The following is a 21,342-nucleotide window of genomic DNA, read 5'->3' on the forward strand; positions in this document are numbered from 1 at the left end:
AGATGTGTGAAGATAAACAACTTTGAGTAAGCTTGTTAACAAAGTGTTGTGACTTCTTACCAATCTGCTTTTAGTTGAAGCCTAGAATTTAAAAGTGACTTGAAATGTTTGTACACACCTTTATTTACACAGATTTTGGATTCAGTGTCCTTAGAAACACATTTGCAAATGTTAGGAGACAGGACAAAAGTAAAACACCTGTTAACATGCTATCTACTTAAATATTTTAATAGATTAAGTATTCAGAGTACTTCTTGCTAAAGTTTTAAGCAATTTCACAGCTAAGCTACTGAAGTCAATAAGTAAAATGAATTACAGCTTGCAAAACAGCATCAGCTACTTCTGCATACGTATATCTAAATTTCTTCATGCTAGCTTATTCACTTGGTTTGGTTCCACAAACACCTCACTGATAAATCACTTGGTATTTCACAAAAAAAAAGTGTTCCTTTGAATGAAACCAACTGAAATAGTTCAAGCTTGAACATTCCAAAGATTGAATCAGAAACATGTCCGTCAATAACCCCACTACAAATTAGATTGATAATTAAAGTTCCATTTTATTAGATCCACTTTTACAAAGTGACTTGTATTTGCTTTCTTGTTCCCCACCTCTTTTCATTCTTGGATGGAAAGTAGAGAACTACTAAACAATACAACAAATAAGATGGGGAAGAACAAAGCAAATACATTTCAATCAAGTTTTCTGAATAGGCAAAGCTTAGTAAGATTTTGGACCCTTTTCTTGAAATTACACCATCAGTGAAGGATGGTGGCAGTTAGGAAAGAAGGATTGACAGTTTTTTTTTTTAAAAACACTACAGTTATGGCATATATGGGATTCTGGGATAGACTCTAAACAGGACAACTCAAATATCAATCATCCATTCACATGACAGTCAACAAGAAACTATCCTCAGAATTTTTGTTTAAAGATGCATGACATTCCTCTCCCCATTGCCCCCCAAAAATGAAAGATGTATGTTATCTAATCTTATTTTATTGCTTTGAACTAGAAGAACCTTCTCAAAGTAAGAACTGCATGTCAACTGCAGATTCCCTAAAAAGACTCATTCCTTTCAAAAATTCTAACCTATTGCTTCTTTCCACCCAGCTGCTGCACTCAAGTTTTACACATGGCTTAACTATCAAAAGTTTAATAGCCACCACTATCATCTGGCAAAGTTATATTAGCTATTTTTTGTTCTTGGTGAAGGACAGAATGTAATTGCAACTTATCCTTCTAAACTTCTAGTCTAATTAACTTGCACACACACAAGAAGGGCAAGAAAACCAGCACCACGAATACAAGCCAGACAAACCCCTTCAAAACTCAACACAAAAAGGTTTATAATGAGGTAAGAAAAACTATTACCTGATCAATACTGGAGTTCAGTGTGGTAAGCAAAATAAACCCACGGCCTTGAACTAAGTATTGTCCCAGTGCTGCCATATGAGTTTCTTCCTCTTCATCTTCCTTGGCCTCTGCCCTCTGGACCACTGCATTGCACAGTCTGTTGACATCCGTCAAAAATTCCCGTGCCAGTGAGTTACTGGCACTGCTCATGTCTGAGCTGTAATTAGAGGGAAGTACAGAAATTAAATACTACAGAAAATGCATTCCTTATGGCAAAGACAGTGGGGAGAGAAGGGCAGTTCTTCACTATCTGTCCACTTCCCAAACATGAAAGATTTGAAGGACTGAGGAATCAATATACCAATATAAGGTAGAAACGAACAGGAAAGATAAGCTTTGAGAATTTCAGTGAGACTTTAGCTAACAGCTGATTATTCCAAACACTCATTTTATAAATCTAACAGGTGAAGTCCATGATGCACAGCATTCCTTCACATTGCATATATGAAAGTTAATTACTTAATTTCACTTTTTTAAAAAAAGCAAGATGTGAGCTTCAATCTTCATCTGCTTCTAAAATGCATTTAAACTAAAAGGGACAACAGGTAGCTATTAAACAGAATTTATAGGAAATCCATTCTTAAACATTTTATTAAAAGACATTATCTTCTACCCTGTTATATATTCAAGCAATATACACCTTGCTTCAAGGGGAAAAAAAGAAAAAATAGTGAATTAAGATGAATGTGGGAGCATTATAAATATAATGCTTTAGACTTACCCCCAACAGTGTTTCCCCTCAAACAAAATCAACTGAGTGGGTGGCAATCACTACTATTATGTACACAATTCAAGATACTGATCCTGCTGTGCATGTTCAGGAGAAAATACTAAAAGCATTGATACTGATTCCTAAACTTATTTTACTTTACATAATGCACACAAGGCACTCATATGCTTTGCATATCCACTCTTAAGTAAAGTTTTATCTTACACTACAGTTTTTCAATTGGTCAGCACTAGTATATGCTGAGAAGTTTAAAACAAACAAAAGCCAAAGGAAATGCAAGTAAGTTGTAGAAAACTGATCAGGTCATTGATGAAGGCAAGACAAAAAAATCTGTGATAGCAACTACAGAAACAAGAATATTTAATCCATATAAAACCCATTTAATGAATACTACAGCATATTTAATTCTTTATTTTTATGTAAACACTTGAAGTAAAATCTTCAAAACTCAAATATTTTCATAACATCCAAGCACAGAACTTCCATGAAGGGGGCCAAATAACTTAAGATCATTGAAATGCAGCAGAAAGATTAATGCTGCATGATCAGGAAACATTTACAAACAAGTAAAAAATAGGGTAGGAAAGAACAAGTTTGTGAGTAATAATAGAACAAAAAGCTTCTTTCAGTGGCAAGACTGAATATTTATATGACATTCTCTGTAACAGAAAAGATTCTTACCAGAGTTACTTCACTAGCTTAACACATTTATCATCTATTTGGAAGGAAAAGTAGATATATTCCAGAAATGCCACCCTTGGTTCACCTGTTTGAAAAGCAAAAATGCATGATATTTAATAAGCAATTTCTTTGTTTCTAAAATGCATTTTATGATAGCTATTTGTAGTTCATGAAAATTCCTTGAGTTTTGAGCTTTAAAGCTCTTATTTCTACTTTTAGCTTATGACTCTGTATAACAGAAATTCTGTTACAGAGAAACAAACTGGTGCATGCAGGGTAAGTTAACATAACAAAGTTCATTAGTTTTGAAAATATAAAGTGTGCTAGGTATTCAAGTTTAAACATCTTCCACTAGAAGCAGTATCTTTTTTTTTTTTTAAAGTGATGACTCTCCACATGCATAATACTTTAAGCACTTGCAGCTCTATATACAAGTGATGGAGAATCTGAATTATGCATTTACATCAGCACCTGACTGCACTTTAAACCAGTTCTTTTCTTTTGCCCTGACAGATATCCAAATCATTATTACCCTAATCACTGGAAAAGAGGTAATTAATAAAATTGGAAGAGAACAGTATTGTATATGCTTTACTCTTTGTATCTGTAGAGCCCAGTGAAGTAATGTAAGAGTTCCATCCTCCCTCCCCATGCCTGACTGCTTTGAGAAGAAATGTCTCCTCATTTCCAACCTAAACCTCCCGTGGTGCAACTTGAGGCCATTCCCTCTAGTCCTATCACTAGAGAACAATAAGGTCTCCCCTGAGCCTCCTCTTCTCCAGACCAAACACCCCCAGTTCCCTCAGCCGCTCCTCACAGGACTTGTGTCCCAGGCCCTTCACCAGCTTCGCAGCCCTTCTCTGGACAAGCTCCAGGGCCTCCACGTCCTTCTTGTAGTGAGGGGCCCAAAACTGAACACAGTACCCTGAACACAGTACCTGAGGTGCAGCCTCACCAGAGCAGAGTACAGGGGGATGATCAACTCCCTGGCCCTGCTGGCTACACTATTCCTGATACAAGCCAGGACGCCGTTGGCCTTCTTGGCCACCTGGACACACTGCCAGCTCATGTTCAGGCGAGTGTCAGCCAACACCCGCAGATCCTTTTCCTCTGCACAGCTTTCCAGCCACTCTGCCTTAAGCCTGTACAATTGCATGGGGTTCTTGTGGCCAAAGTGCAGGACTCGGCACTTGGCCTTGTTGAATCTGATCCCATTGGCCTCTGCCCATCGATCCAACTTGTCCAGGTCCCAAATTAATGTTTAAACTGAACCCAATTTCTATCAGTCTTGACATTTTCACAAGCCGCATCTATTAGCAAATCAGACAGACGAGCTGTCCAATCACACATTTACTGAAACATCGACAAATTGGGGTGCCAATGCTGAAAGCCAATCTAAACATTAAAACCTCATTCCCTAGAAGTGATTAAGAGCCAGAAATGCATTTGCCATCAGTGGGAACATGAAAGCTCAACACCAAGAAAAGACTGAAAAAACATTCAACTATAAAGGTCTCTAGGTGAATGCTCCAAAACCACTTGTAGTCCATATTCCCCCCCCCCCTCCATTCCCCTTAATTCAGGGATAGAAAAACAAAAAAAAAGAAAAAGATTATGACTGTAGTAATCAGGTGGCAATTAAATGAAAACTTCAGCTTTATCTTTACGATTGTGATGGAGTATGTGCACTGAACAGACCTCCAGCCTCCCCAGGCAAGCTTGTAGTAATTGGCCCACCTTTGAGTGCTTGGAGCAGCACATTTCAACTCAAGCCTCACAGAAAGCCATCTTTTCCATACAGTGTTCACAACTCATTGCAACTAAAGCAATAATAGCTTAGGCAACTCACGGTTTTTGTGCACTAGACTTTATTAGAAGACATAAAAGACACTGTTCTCCATATTTCAGTGTCCTTCTTTCAGAAACTTTACTCTCCAAGTTTTCTGCATTGCTTGCACCGTTCCACGGATTTAAGTTGCAAAACTCTAACAAAAGGGTGAATTTTCAACATCGCTTGTAAGATAAAACTCTGTTTTGTTAACACATGCAAAAAGACATCAAGCATGCCATCTTAACAGAGAATTTCATACACAATTGCTAAGAACGTGAGATGCTGTCAATCTAAAGCACAGAAAAAAAATTAGCGCTATCATGCAGGACAAAGCAGTTCTGTTTAGAAGGAATCATTTCAACAAGTGCTAGCTGCTTATTTATACCCATTTCTTTCCCTGCAATTCAGTCCTGAAACAGACTGACACCACATGTCTATGGAAATGCAGTTTCAGATCACCTCAATGTTCAGCCTGTATGGAAGGCAAAGAATAAAGCAAAATCAAATAAGAAATAATTAAGAACTTTCCAGAAAAGTTGCATATGCAGAGCAAGCCTTCTTCCCTTTTGTGTTGTTTCCTGACCAGTCACCTAAGCCCTTAAAGCACAGCGCTTTTAAAACAAACTCACTGAACAACTTGCCTCACTGATGTTGTAACAAAGCAAATGCTCCACAGAGGGTTTTTTTTCCTTCCCCAAAAACAAACAACAAATCCACCCACATCCTAACGTTTCAGCCTGCTTATCACTTTCTCTTTCTGTTGCAGATAGTGGTATACTGACACTTCATCCCACACAGCATGGCATTTCCTCCTACTCTGAGAAAGTATGCCAACTAACTTGCTCTAAGGAGGAACTACTCTACTGCAGTATTTTTGTTTTAAGATGACATCTTTAATTGCTGTGATGCCTGGCAGTATGGAAGCAGACACTGTACTAAGTACCACTAGCGTGGTAGAGTGTCTTAGCTTGTCTTTGGATTTCAGAGAGATTGTGTAGGTGAAATAAAAATCACAGATGAACAAGACCATAAGAGAACAGCAAGAAGCCTACCAAAATCTTGGTTCATCAGTGCTGTGTACAATCCTAACGGGACAGTTACGGAATATACAGTGTGTCAGGACTTCGCACTGCTAGCCCTGAAAAAAATGCACACCCTTAAATTCCATACCACCCTCTAGAATATGATCTCATTTTATTTGAGGTGTTCTTTATGAATAGTAACCATGTCTGAAAGGAAAAAAATCCTCAAGCATTAAAGAGAATAAATCACTTAAGCTGTGAATGACCTGATATGCAAATATAATCTCTTCACATCCATCTTTATATCATCCTCAATTCAATTCCTACCAGTTCTGCCCTTTAGCCCCTTCCTGTGCCAGCTCTCAGGGGATGCACTTTCTATTTACTGTTGTGGTATAGATATAAATATAGTATTGCACTTTACCTGCAATTGAAACTTGTAGTTTCTCTGGACTTTATTTCATTTTTACGAAGTTGCTCATCAGTTGAGCATCTTAAAGTATAGGAATGCCTTATACTTCAGTGGGCTTTGTATCTTCAAAAGAAAATATCAAAAGCTTTCTTTAAATAATTTAAACCACAATGGAACTTAAAAATAATACCAGTTGTTGAGCATTGAATACCAAATCATGAATATACTAACTTTATACAGCGCTAATGATTAGGTATTATCTCCAACATCACTACAATGTGAGGGAATGATGAAAATGCAAAGAAGCTCATGCCCAGGACTAGTATTCTGCATGAGAGTGAACTCTGCCTTTGAGTTGGCTGTGCTTTCAGTAATACATTGCCCAGAAATATCTGAAAAGTCCAGTAACACAATAAAAAGTACCAATTAGCAAATTACTATAGCAACACTGCAATGAAATACTATAGTAAGTCAAATGAAATCTAAACGCTCTAACATTAATTCACAATTACTTTCTGTAACTGCTGTCCAACAACTACCGCAAGGGTAAGAGACAAGGTGGAAAGTTGGGTGGTGGTCTCCAGTTCACACAAGAGCCTAAATTACTGCTCTGAAAAACCCACCTCCTCTCAGGCCTTTTAATTTTTATATTAATTTTACAGTACTAGCAAAGAACAACAACAGAAAACTATTTCAGTCTCCTGTTTCTTATGAAGTAGATATCAAAACTTCTGCAAATTGCTTGTTAGTAACTGCCAGTCTAAAATGACCATGCTACTGAGTGCTATCCATACAACTGCATGGCCCAGCTAGAGTGCCTGAGTAAAGCAAAGTTACGTCTACCTGAGGTGTGCATGACATGCATGAGCCACTTGTAAGCCTTCATTTCCTGTAGCCCACTGTTATCTTCAATAAAAGCAACCAGTCTTGTATACAGCGTTATATGCTTTTAGCTCTGTTATACATTGCATTAAAGGAGCAATAGCCTTGTTTGTAAGAAAAATATAAACTTATGAGAAGTTACTTTATGGGCTATTCAAACACGAGTAGAATGTTTGGCACATGCAGCTGTTAATTTGTTTACCTTCCCTAGTTTTCTGTTCCAGATAAGAGACAAACATTGACTAAGCTTTACACAACAGCATGGCTGCGAGTCCTTTTGAGTACAGAGTACAATGAAGTTGCATTGTCAGTAGGTATGAAAATTAACACTTGGAAAAATGCTATTTATATAAGCCATTGTACAATAGTTATTTCTGGCCTCAAATTCTAAAATTGGAACTGTTTTACTCATTCTCTGGAATAAAACATATGGGAATGAGTCACTACTGGCCAATAAAAGCTATGTTTACATTGCACTCACTCCATTCAATAAATACTCGTCCCAGTCTTCTTGCCTGTACTTAACCTTTTTGCTTCATAGAATATGCTTGTGACCTCTTCCATGATTTTAACATTAACATGATTATATTAGCAGTGATTTTCAGGTTTACTTTGGAGTTAAACTTTCAATTTAAGCTCTGTTTTTGTTAGCAAAGGACAACAGGTATGGTGTAGAGCACCAGCACATCACTGACAGAGACACTAACAGGCTTGCGCAATTGTAACACACACATTGCCAGGTTTGTTACAGAAACTGTTTATCTTTGTAGCAGCAGACACCAAAATTGACTTCTTGGTGGTGAAATGCAAGTAAAGCTTGAAGCTAATGTATTGCAGAAATTAGCATTCTTCCTTTTGTTCTTTTGATATTATTCCAAACTTTAAACAGGCTAGAAATGAATACCCGACTGGCACTGTCAAAATGGGCTATGAAACAGGAGCCATATGCAGTCCCTTAAGAAAACAGCACCTGTAATTCAAGCAGAGCATCAACAGAAAACTTGAGAGGCTTTCATTTTCATGCCTTGTTTTTACAAATGCAAGGCAATCAGCCAGAAGTGTAGCTTTAAAGCAGGCAGTGAACATTTGCTAACCATCCAACAACACAGATATTCAAAAACAAGAGCAAACAAGTGAAAACAAGACAGCTCAAGCACAGCTCATTCTCAAAACAGACATACCAGACAAGGCTCTAGCTCTGCAAAAGACCTCCTGCTTACTCCTTATTTCCAGCCACTTCCTGCTCTAACCTTTGCTCTCACTTATTAGATATCTGGGGGGTCACAAAAGCAGACAAACTATGAAAATACATTAAGGCAACATTGTTCCAGCCATTAACCTGCACAGGAAAAGCAGTTTTGTAATATACAGAAGCTATCATAAGGCAACTGCAGGTAGACGTCAATTTCCTTGGCATGGTTTGATGCCTGGCAGTCTTTTATTTCATTAAGGACTTCAGAAACTGGCTTTTAGTCTTCTGCAAAATCCACTAGACCACTAATATTGCCAAAGACATTATTCAGACTCTCCCCCCAACATAAAGTGAAAAAATGCTTAGTATATTTGGAACAATAATATACACACTGTCTTCTTAACTGACCAGGGAAAAGTACATCGAGTTCATAATATGATAAACAAGTATTACTGCAATAAACACTGTAAGGTACGCTGAGATCTTCAGAGCAATAGCACTGCTGCATACACAAGTGTTTGTGCATGTATAATCTTACTACTGCCGCTTTCACGCAAAGTCAGAAGTGTATGCAGCTCCCTTCTCACTTACGTGGGACGCTCGCCTTGAAACACCACCACAAGACAAAGCCCTGCTTCTACACACATCTTAAGCCTCCTATAAACGTAGTCTACTTATGTTCTGCTGTCTAGATATTAAAATCAAATTTAAGCAGTGAAGCTCAATGTTTATACAACCTGGGAATTTGGGAATTAGATTTCTCCTACTAAGTGGATGTGAAAGCATTTCATCTTATACTGAAAAAAGCTCAGAATTTTAGGGAATTAAAATATCTGTGCTTTCTGAAAAAGACAGTCCATAAATAAAAATGTTCCTTTTAATATGGTGTACAGCCAGCAATCCATGTCACAGTGCTTCCTAAATGAGTCATTTCTGTTGTTGAACAGGTATACCAAGGAAGAAGACAATCAAGATCAGACAAATGCTATGCTAAATTCAGCCAAACTAAGGAAATAGGCACTTTCCAAAATACCTACCACATGTGTATAAACAAGTCAGAAAACCTATAATCAGCAATATACCTAAGGATACATGTACCTAGAGATATATGAAATGACATTAGATGTCCAGACAAGTCGACATCTCAGTTTCAGAAGTGTCATTCTTCTGATTGGGATACAGATCTATGAAATGCCACAGAATGTGAGGAAGTAAAGACAAACAAAAAGCCTTTCCTTATTCCCAAATCATCATTTGCCATGTATTTTCATGCCTCAGTGGTTTAGTGGTGGGTGTGGTTGTTCAGTGGTTTAGTGGTGGGTGTGTTTTTTTTTTTTTTGGGGAGGGGGGGAGTTGTTTCAACATTTGGAAAAATTGAACTCACAGGTAACTGGGCACAGAATTTGTTTCAGATTAAACTCCAGCAGATGCAGTTTAAGTTACTTCTAAAAAATATGCTGGCCAAGTAAAGTATAATCCAGTTTCTGGGATACCTTCTGACTTGTACTCTGCCCAGCAAGACTACTTCTACAATCTCAAAAAACTCCAGCACAATTATTTTTAACAGCACCTCTGAATGAATGACAGAAGCTCACAACAAAATGGTATAACAGATTAATACATACACAATGTTCTTGTTTACATACAAAAAAGATTTTCTTCATGAATTTCCAAAGTATAACTTTATGACACTACTTCCATTCTACAAACTCCAATTTACATCCTTAGCATTTCTGCTACATACATTTTGTTACGTATCAGTCCCCTGAGCAGAAAACCTACTAATGGCCATGAAATGCATCAGCTTGTTCTATCAGCTCCAAACAACCGGTTTCTAATTAATTAGCTGCCAGTGACTATAAAAGGATTGTAACTACAAGCTGCACATAGGGGACTGGAAATCAAGCCAAGAACAACAGTGAGGTATAATAAATTGCTCTAAGGAGGTTGCACAACCAGGGAGAACCAAAACCAAAAGAGAACTTGGCAAGGAAATAGCAGGTGATAAGGGATCTGAGTACCCAGAAAGGAAACCAGCTCACATGCAACCTAAACACAGACTTGTCCACATACAAGCAACGCACCAGAAATATACAAACGGTATGCTCAGACCTCTAAAACATCATACAAATAATTTAATGATTGTTTTTTAACCTTTGGAGTTAGTTTTAAAAATTCTGAAATCCACCATGATGAAACTACTGGTAAAACTTAGGATTTCAGCAATTGTCCTAGTCTGCTAGTGCCTCCTGTACCAGGGTACGGCAGAGGCCAAGCGTGTTATTCAAACCCAGCCCTCACGTTTTCTAAAGCATGCTAACACACCCCACTCATCTTAGTTCCTCCTGTGTATTAGTTGTCTTCTCTGCCACCACATCTGCAAGCTAACACCTCCTGGAGCACAGGAAACAGCTTCCCCATGTCTTCCATGAAATTCCTTGCATAATTCCATATAGTACATTTAGTTAATTGTTCTTTGTTAGGGGAGTCATTTTTATAAATGATCTCATTAAGGCCAATCCAGTGAATTTTGATGCATCACAGGCTACTGAAGCGTTCACAGCAGTGAAACACAGACCTCTTTTAAACATTTAACTCAAGCTACAGCGTCTTACCCAACTTGACCATGAAGCATTCATGTCATGATTTGTTGTTCATTTTCAAGTCTACTTCCAAAGAAATGCATTACCTGTTTAACTCATGACAGAACTTTTACAAGTAGAGTTTATTATGTTGCTGTAATTTCAAGATACTTAAAAAGTGAATGTTAAACTTCAGACATATGGCACCTGCAAATCCTACTCTCACTTCTGCAAATCCTACTCACTTCATATTTACTCTTTGGAAAGTACTATAATCTTAGAGACTAGAATTAAGTGTCAACTCTCCATTTGTAGAACACATCCAAAACTGATTATATTTCCCTTCCCCTTTATTACATGATGGTAAAATCTGTTCGTAGAAAAGTGGAATGCTTTAGTATTTCAGTTTTGTCTTGTCACAGGTTTTCCACACAAATACCTACCTGACTTACATGACCCTCACTTGGAAAAAGTACTAGATAAGAGTAAGAGCCCTTAGTGTAGGATTTTAAAAAGCGTCCCTTGTAACGAGGAGCTATGCAAGCTGCCGTAATGAAATGGAGCAGTGCAATGCTAACTGTGCTGAAAAGAAGGCACAAGAGATTAAGTGATCAGTGCAAGGAAAATTTTTCTTGCTGAAATTCAGCAGGTTGTGATCAGGTTCTGCCTTGAGCTACAAAGACCTGCATCCTTTTACAAGTTAAAAGATCAGCAACTGTTTCCCCCTTTTGAGTCTGAATGAAATAGCACTGATACAGTAAACAGCAAAGAGTCCCTCAATTCATCTGCATATCACAAGTGCTTTGAGACAGCTTCTCAACTCAACATGGAATTTTGTTTAGTCATCAACCAATGTGAAACACCTGGGCACGCAATCTTGCTAAGCCTGCAATCAGGTTAGAGAAGATGAGTCATCGAGAAGATAAAAGTACAGCACTGATGAAAAGACAGGCTCCCGAACAACCACCTACACGCAAGTCACGCATTAACACTGTACATAGTATATGCTAGGCATAAGTTATGCTTAGCTTGTGGTTTTATACTATTCAAAGCAGTAACTATAGCCACATTGTCAGCCACATTATATGCATTCCAGTTCATTTAATTTTACATATTTCAGACCAGCACATGCAGGCACTGAGGACAAACATTCCTTAGAGTAGGCACAGTGAACGCTGTAGGTTTGCGGAGATAATCACTGCTACATCAACTGTGTTAAAAACAAGTATGCTTGCTGTCACGGAGACTGGCTAAAGTGCTCCAAAGAAGAATACCACCATGCTGTTACCAATACCATGAAAATGCTTAAGACAAGCTTGGCTACCACGGTCAGAGAAGACAAGAACCTGTTCAAGATGTTATCTCAAGTGCCAGAAGACAATGTCTGTAAGGAACACATGGTACTAGAGAAAGGAACTGATACATACGCCAACACAAGACAGAACTTATGTAGAAAAATAAACTATGAAAGACCACTAAGTTATTTCAAAAGAAAACCAGAGGATGAAGAACTTCATAAAACATTCAGCAGTGAAAAGGCTGAAGTTGCGAGGCTACCAAGTAATCCATGTTTGGAACACTTAGTACTAACAAGTTCTTCACCAAATTAAAAGATAACCAAGTAATACTCCAAAATGTGTTCTTCCAAGCTTTGTATTTGATAAACACCCCTCAAGAGACAAGAGAGCAAGTCTTGACAGCCGTGGTTGCGCAGTGGTGACTAACTCTGAAGATGAAGACTACATTCTACTCTAAACAGCAACAGGAAAGAAACAGTCTACTACAGAGGTCAAGTCGGAAGTTCAGGACCTCTCCAGCAGAAAGCCCACAGCGATGAGCCCCTGCAAAGCTAACGTGACTTTGAGAACATCCTCCTGCATTATTTGGCTGTACAGCAGATACTGTGGTCTCCAGTGCAACCAGGGAAAAGTGCTGCAGTTGTGACCACACCGCAAGTACACAGAACACACTGCATCTATCTGGAGACGATTTTAAACAACAAATGTCATCTTAACACAAATTGAAGTGTGATGTGGAAGACCATGCACGCTTCTCTGTAACCTGTGAGATTATACATTTTGACTGCACCAAAATACTCAGAGATGGAAGAAGCAAAAAGAGTTGAGCAGCATCTTGAGGCACTCTTGCTGAAGCAACGAGTAAAGGCTATTCCTGAAACTGAAAGCTTGGTAGTTAGAGGATTAGAACTAGAAAGCAAAGCGCTGAAGATAAACTTGGCCATTGCGTCTAAAGTACTCACCAAAAGCAGTTAAATAAGAGAAGATGGTCAATGATCAGAGTTAAAGAGGTCATTAACATGCAGAAGACACTCTGCTTCTGGGATTTTAAAACCAGTCTGTGAAATCCGTATTTTCTAGTAGTAATCACATGGGGACAAGACAGCAGGTAGCAATCTGAAGCTATTATGAGAAAATAGCATTTCGCAGAACAGAGTCTCACACTGTTGTTCCAGTTAAGCTCAGTGTGCCAGCTTCTTTGCAAAGCACAAGCAGCATCAGTTGCTTCTGGGGGCCTGACCCTGTACCTCTCCCAGGCTTTAGAGCAAAGGGAAACAAACTGGCCTGTGAAAACCCTTGCCTAACCAGCAAGAGAACTACAGCCAGAAGGAGTCACACAACATCTCACTTCAGGTAACTTTTCTCCAGTGGAAATGCAAGTTGGGAACAAATCGGATTTTTGTTTTATTCTTGACATTAAACTTCAAGAAGAAGCTTCAAAGCACTCAAAAATTAGTCAAGTACTGCAACACAGAAACTATAATCAATGATCATACTTTACTTTATATAATAACGACTAAGTGTGAAGTTTCCCAACATACCTACTGGCAAATAGACAAATATTTAAAAATTCTGAAACTCTCTAGGAAACCATAAAGCCATTCAAAATACTAAAACCAGTCAAACTTTAAGATGTCCTCCAAACTACAGAAACCCATCACATGTACACACAAACAAGACTTGAAACTGTTATGACAGTTTAGAAAGTGAATGAAGTGTGGCAGATGAAGACTAGATATAAAGTGAAGTAGTATTTCTGGTAACCAAACGTCACATGCAAATTTTTTTTCTGCAAATGCCAGGGATTTCACAGGACTCCAATAATGAAAGTGCCTTTGTAACTAAAGTAACTTAAGCTTTTAAAATAGTTTCTAATAAATTTAGGACCACCTTTTGGAGGTGAAGATACCCATGTAGAATTTCACCTAGATACCCAGATACATAAGTTTTCCTTTGATTTTTCATTATTTGAACTATAAATCAAGAGTGAAACTACACTCTTCTTCCTTAGATTTGAGAGATGCAGCTAATGCAAAGGCACATAATGTACATCAGGTAGCTACACATTAGGTTTTATAGTCTGACAATTTTGTTTCGTTTTCTCTAAAGCAAGCCATAAGAATGTTTGCCCCTAATTTGAGATTAGGATTGTTAGCCTCTTTCATCTTCTATTAGAAATAGAATAGGAAGTTGATACTTTTTAATAAATTATCTAAGTCTATTTTAGTGTCAATTACTGACTCAAAGCTACAAAAAAATCTACAAAAAAACTCCTGAAATATAGCATAAGTTTGTTGTACTTTTATTGATTCCTGAAACGCTACAAATGCTCAAAAATATTTCCTTAAATCTTATTTTCCTTGCTAATTCACTCTTTTCCAAAATTAAGACAAACTATTCATCCCTTCACAGTGCCATTTCTATCATTCATTCCTAATCTGGTTAGTAGAGTAAGGCTTAACCTTAGTGTTGATTACCAAGGTTAACAGATCAAGTTAGATGTTTTTGCCATTCATCCCCCTCAAGAAGATAAATCTTCCGGAAATGTCTCCACAATACTAGAGAGGAATGGATAAAGTCATTTGCTGAAATAGAATTGTACAAAATTCAAAGTTTTAATGCTACCACTACCTGGCAATTCCCTTTTACATTTTATCTCCCCACTTCCCAGTTTTCTCTTAGGAAAGCAGACAGGCTTCTCTCTACAGCCACAAGTCCGAAGAACCAGGCGCCCACCCACTCTTGGTGCATCATGCACGCGTACTTTCCCTCACAGCACAATGATGCTTGTAACTGCAGTCAAGAAGCTTACCTGGGGGTGGAGGAAAAAAGGGAAAAGAACAAATAAATGTGGGGATTAACTGAGATTGTTAGAATGGTTGAGCAACTGCCTGACACAGACACAGCCTTGCAGAAAACAGTCTTCCAGCACCGCTCCCTACTTTTGTCCCCCACATCCCCACTACCCCACACTCCAGGCTACCAAAGCGCAGGCCGGTTCTTTCACAGGGCATCAGGAAGCGATTCGTGGAGTCCCTCCATTCCATGTGGCTCAAAGTGCTGTGCAAACAAGAGCTGCAGGAGGTAAGCCCCAGAAGTCTGCAGAGAACTACACAAGTTCAGAAGTGCACAAGACAACAGTTTCAGTGCTTACGTACCACATGGCCCGTGCAAAATCACACCCGCAGTAGCAGCAGGCAGTAGTGAGCTATGTATGGCGAGGTAGAGGGTTGAGAAGTCTGAGAAGCAGAGCACAGACACAGAAGATGACAGATGAAATATGCAGTGGTGACTTCGAAAGGCCTACTGTAACTTCAATATGCAGGAAACCAAAATGTGATAGCTGTTTCAGCAGGTATCAAGAAATAGTACTATTCCAGGACTCCACTGCATGGACTACAGCATTACATACCTACCCCTTCTTCAACATACGTAAGCTGATTAATTGTGTTAAATTGTTCTGCTTTGCACTTACCCTCAGCATTGGATTCAAGCTGTCTACCTGCAGAGCACAGCACTCTACAAGTCACACTAGCAAGACCCATGACTCTACCCTAATAGTTAGTACCAAAAGCCTAGCTTCCCAGAAAAATGGGATTTTAATCAGACCCCAGGCTGTAAGCATAAGCCATTACAGCTGACAGTTTATAGCAAGAAAAACCTCTTCCACCAAGACTATACATGACATGCTTTTCTCTTTCCCCTTCCCCTTCACACATCCAGCATTGTTTCTGCACACTGTTTTATCTGGAGGCAAGACAATTACTAATGAACTAATTTCAACATGTCACTGAAAGGCATGCTGAAATGCAGCATCTGAATGAGAAGTGAAGGGAAAAAAAGTCTCAGTCTACTAAACACCACAGTGCTTTATTGGTTCCTCCCAAGTAACCTCAGAAACTCAAGCAGATATCCTGCTCTGCCTAAGGGGGAGTCCCCACCTCCTGAGGAGCAGCTCAGCCCATCTGCAGCTCCCTGCTAGTGAGGCATGGCTATTCCTTCCCAGCAATTCTTCCTTTCCTCTTCCACCAACGCTGCTGGCCCACTCGGTTTCTCGATGCAATCCATTTCCACAGGTTTGCAGAAAAGTTTTCTTCCAGCTGGCTTATTTTTGTGTTAAATTGCCATGCAGAGGTCAGCCGCCGCCAGAAAAAAGGAGAAGGCAGGAGGCAGATCCCCCCACAGCAACAAGCTGCTTGATCAGCTCAGGCGAACCAGAACCACAACAACAGAAAAGTGCCCACAGATTCTTCTCCCTGATCTTGACACAACTTAAAACAGGTTTATCTCCTTCAGAACAGTGGTATCACAGGAGCTGATAGCTCTGATGATACCCACTCAATTACTTGATCCTATCTATTCTTCATCATATAACTGTGTGCAAGAGTGACTGACACTCACAACCATCTCCAACTGGAAGAGGTAAAACATAACCACAGGCATATACACAGTCCTCTCTCCCTGCATATTACAATCCTTTTAAAACACAAATCTTTTTTTGCTTTGTTTTAAAAAGGAACACCTTAAAGATGACCCAAATTAACAACATCCAGTACTGACATCCCAGGCAGCAGCTGGTGCAGTTCTTCACTGAGGAAGCCCACGGAGCCTGATGCCTCGTCGGAGAAGGATAAAACAGACCTTGGTGAGGGCTGATGACAGCTGTTTACTCCAATGAACCTTAATTTGTCTGCAGAAGGCAAGTGAGAGCATTTTCAGCAGCAAGTGCTTCCTGGTGCAACAAAATCCTCTTACAACATAATCTTTTCACCCTGTTTTCCCTCAGGTCCCTTCTACCCACAGAAGACAGGAACCATTTTTTGCTTCAGAATTCCTTCTATGTGCAATATTACCTATTTGAAGAGACTGAAGAGACAATGGCAAAATTCTTCAAATACACAGGAGTCCTAAGTCTCTGCACATGCTACAAAGGTGTACAGTTGTACATTAATAAGGATGCATCATGGACTATGAAAGAAATCACTGACAAAAAAATCAGAACTGGTAACTGCCTGAAGCATCTGTTAAAATTCATACTGCTTGCTTGTGCTCTTTGAGCTCAATTCCAAAGAAAGCTAAATAAAAGCAGCAACATACTTTTCCTGAGTGTTAAGAATGTACAGTTTCCCTTTCCTAATGTTTAGGTATCAAGTGTTTTACTTTCCAACACTGCTACTGTTCAAGGTGCTTAAAGTCTCTTCTTACTGTCTAGAACAGCACTACAAACTGATACAGAGGCACGGGAAAAGCCTACACAGGTCTAAGAGAAACAAAGAAGCAAAAGGAAGCATTTAAGAATCCTTATTAAATGGTTGCTGAACTAACAGAAAAGTCTTACAACAATAATTCAACATTTTAAAGATAAAAGGGGTCTCTGAGTAAAGTAACACTGATGGTGGAGGGAGAACAGGAAGGAGTGACATTAAACAAGCTCCTCTGAAGAAATCCGTATGCAGCCTTATGAACTGAGTGACAACTGACTTCCTGAGGTCTCATTTACTTTTAACCTTGGTTTCGGAAGTACAGCATTGAAAGCTATTTACTTCTAGCTTGCAAGAATCTCTGTCTAAAACATGAGAAAAAAAGAACAGAATTAGAACACCATATGAAAAGGTTGATCTCAGCTATAACAATATATGAAAGCCTTCTCATTCTTCCTTCTCTTGGTATTTTAAATGCCCAATAGAAACTCTCAGAGGCACCAAACAGCAAGTCTCCCAAGGTACCTAAGAGGATACTTTATTCTTTGCACTGTTGGCGATGGTCTGTCAGCCTACAGTTAAAGAAAAAAAAATGACGACTTTGATGACTCCTTACCATCCTGCAGCCCCACTATTATAAGCTCTCCTTGCAGACATTGTCTCCTGTCCAAGCAAGCAACCTCAACCAGAATATGTCAACAGACATACCTCTACTATCAATATTTCCTCCTGAAAGGGTTAAATGTTCCAGACATCTCTCCCCTGCTGCCTATCAAAAGATCACGATACACATGACTAAAACAGACCTCCTCACTGCTTTTATGCCAAAGGCTACCCCAGCAGCCCGCAGGCAGCGGCAGGATTCTGTTAGCAACACAAGGCTGCGTCACTGACTCCGACTTTCTCCAGATGCTTTCATAGAAGCCTTCCTGATTCACGTGGCACCACAACCAGAAAAAACGCCTCCCGTCCAGATTTTCTCCTCTAGCCAGTTTCCATTTATAACCGCGCTAGATGCTCTCCCGGCTCCTAGCTCACCACACGATGCTCCTCCTGAGCTCCTTCAGCCGCTCTGCCTCCTCTTACACAAGAGGTTCTGCCCTCAGCTCCAGCGGAGCACCTGCTGCCCCCGCTATCTGTACAGATAAGAGGCAGCTCTCGGTTCATCCCGGGATACCGGGCATTACCCGATCCCGAGGTACTTTCCCCCAGAGGAGCATCCCATCCCATCCCATCCCGGCCCGCCATCCGCCACCTCAGAGCACCACGGGAGCCCCGCCGCTGCCCACAGCGGGCACAACAACAACACCGCAGCGCCCGGGAGCAGGGGGCACGGCGGGGCGCGGCTGCCCTTACCGGGGCCCGCCGGGCAGGACCGGGGAGATCCAGCGCGCGCGGGGGCCGTTAAACGGCCGCCCCCGGAGCCACCGGGAGGGCGGAGCCACCGCCGCCGCCGGGCCCCGGGGCTGGCCCCGCCCCTCTCGCGCGGCCCGGCCCGGCCCCTCCCGGGAGCCCCGCGGCGGGCAGGGCCCCGCCCGCGCCGCCGCCGCCGCCTCTTCCGCCTCCCGGGCCCAGCGGCGCCGAGGCACCGGCCGCCGGAGGGACCCGCCTGTCCCGAGCGCCGGGGCCTGGGCCCGCCGAGCCCTCCGCACGCCGAGGCGGCGCTGCCCCGCTGCCCGCCGCCGCCCTTACCCGCTCCTTGCTCCGGCAGAGCCGGCACGCCCGGCCGGCCGCGCCGCTCTTATCCCGCCGCCGGCCTCCCGGCAGCCCATGGCGGGAGGGCCCGGCCCGGCCCCACCGCGCCGCCCGCCCCCGTCGCCATGGCAACGCCCGCCCCGCCCCGCCCCGCCCCACCTGACGCCGCCGCTCCCGCTCCGCCGCCACCGGCGCGCGGAAGAGGGAAGGGTTGGGGGGGCGGGGGGGCGGTGTCACGCGCGAGCCGCAGCCAATCGGCGGCGCCGCCTGGGTGACCGGCGGGGAGGGGAGGGGGGGAAGCCCTCGGGGCGGGACGTGCGGTCGGGGCCACGCCCACTCCCTACAAGCCACGCCCACTCCCGACAAGCCACGCCCCCGGAGTGCTTTTCGGCCTGGCCCGGCCCCAGCCCCCCTTTCCTTTTCAGACCCTGTGCAGATAAACCCCGCGTGCAGTGAAGTAACCACGGCGCTGTGCGCACCCTCCCCGGGAGGCCGACTGGCAAGGCCGGGCCATTTATTAGCTGTCTGCAAGGGGCAGCAATCCGTCACAGGCCGTGTTAACAGGCGCACGCTTTATATATTGACATGTCGACATATCCGTGCATAAGTGCCCTTACCCTAAGCCTGCCCGGGTCTGACAAGCCCTTCTTGTGCCTCAAAACCAGGCAAAGGCACGCAGGGTGCTCAGATGGCCTTACTGTAACGCACCCCCCTCACGCCTCTCCCTGGTGCATCGCCCCACTGCTCCCCGACCTCTGCCGCGGCTCCTGGTGAGGACTTTACCCGGCTTCAACTTATATTAGCGCTCCATTTGCTTTCTGGTTGCCTGCTGGCTACCACAATAGCAAATTGGTACTGTAAAGCTTAGGTCACGGTGCTGACAAGGGGTTACCCAATGCACAGGGAAAGCTTCAGACACCAGGCCCCATGGCCCACCTGCCACAGTGTAGTACGCGAGGCGACAGCTTCACACAGACATCCGGGAGTTTGCGCCCAGGGAAGGGCACCAGCGGTGCAGGGCACGAGGAGGAGGGTGCCCTTCTCTGGGCGCAAACTCCCAAATGTCTGTGTGAAGCCCCTGCGCTTCCTGCAGCCCGGAAGAAAGAGAAGTCTTCTTTACCTCTCAACCAGAGCTTCCTGTTTACCAGAAAGCAGAGATACCGCTGCTTTATCAGTCTTTCAGATCCTGCTGAAGCAAGACCATGCCTATGCGTCCCTCCGCCCTGCTGGCAGCAGCCGGTTTCTCCTCTGGCAGAGGTTTCTGCCATGCCATGAAACTCGTGCCCACCAGTAACTACTTCAAGGCTTGTCACTGGTCCCCCTGCTGCTGGCCAGCTTCCCCTGGCAGGAGGTGCAGTATAGAGCCAGCAGGATGCTCAGAGTTGCGCGTTGTCTTTGGTTTTCTCAAGACCAGAGAAACGAGGCGGCCTGTACTCGTCATTGTGGTGATGTATGGCAGAATTTAAGCAGCAGCAATGGAAAGGAAGATGGCCAGATCAGAAGTACAATACATCAACTCGCCCTTGGAATATCAACTTTGGTATTCCAAGTATAGAAGCATTTCAGACTGATAACTTTTACTGAAACTGTGAGTTTTCAGATAAGAAGTGGCCACCACATGTGAATACTTGAGTGATTTTTGCCAGGCATCTATTGCAGTCTTTGGAAAAGAAGATGGTCATAGCCTATATGGAAATGCCCTGAAACGGCTCTCATGTACATGCTATAAAAAGATTATAAACTATTTGGAATAATAATAAAAAATATATATTGAGAAAGGTAAGTAAATGAAATTAAAGATTTTATCAGAACATTAATGTTCTTCTCTCTAGAATGCTTGAAAGTGCGACCTATCTTTCAGATATGTGGATTATCTTTAATTACAATAATTAAAGCTCCTGCTGATATGGCAGCATGCCTGCTGTTCAGTTTGAAATCGGAGTTTTACCATAAAATACTATGCACGAGGGAATTGATTCTGAATTCATGTACGTCAATATAAATTTGCAGCAGCTCCATTAAAGTGAGTAACATGACCCCAGTTCATGCCTCAATAACTTTAAATCAAGTCTAGTTCTTTGTATCAACATTAATTCACTGCTGACTCCCTCTATTTTACAAGTATCATCTGAATCTCTCTTGAATCTGTAAGGTTTTTCAGCAGAATTCTTCCTAACTTGTAGTATTCTGCTATAATTCTCCCTCCTCTGCAAACATGCAGGTGGTACTAACATGGAAAACAAGCAAGATACAAGACAATGAATGGCATTTTCCTCTTGTTCCCTTGAACAACAGAATGAGCCTGCACCGCTGATACCCACACAGGTAGCATTAGTACTCATATTCTTTAGTATGCGGTATTAATGTTCACAGGCAGTGGATTTAAATCAGTGGTTCCA

The 21,342-nt window shown here is 41.8% G+C and overlaps 1 protein-coding gene across 1 annotated transcript in view; it reads right to left on the reverse strand.

Annotated features, from left to right (window-relative positions):
- Positions 1 to 19,046, reverse strand: part of LYST (lysosomal trafficking regulator) — an 84,840-nt gene extending 65,794 nt beyond the window's left edge. The window contains exons 1-2 of the mRNA XM_050709708.1: positions 18,941 to 19,046; positions 1,376 to 1,574 (exon numbers count right to left, since the gene is read on the reverse strand). Coding sequence (XP_050565665.1) covers positions 1,376 to 1,574; positions 18,941 to 19,020 — 279 coding nt within the window. The 5' untranslated portion in view covers positions 19,021 to 19,046. The remainder of the gene's footprint in view (positions 1 to 1,375; positions 1,575 to 18,940) is intronic.
- Between the last annotated feature and the right edge of the window lie 2,296 nt (positions 19,047 to 21,342).

Source organism: Cygnus atratus, chromosome 3 (assembly GCF_013377495.2).
Source record: "Cygnus atratus isolate AKBS03 ecotype Queensland, Australia chromosome 3, CAtr_DNAZoo_HiC_assembly, whole genome shotgun sequence".
Classification (NCBI taxonomy): domain Eukaryota; kingdom Metazoa; phylum Chordata; class Aves; order Anseriformes; family Anatidae; genus Cygnus; species Cygnus atratus.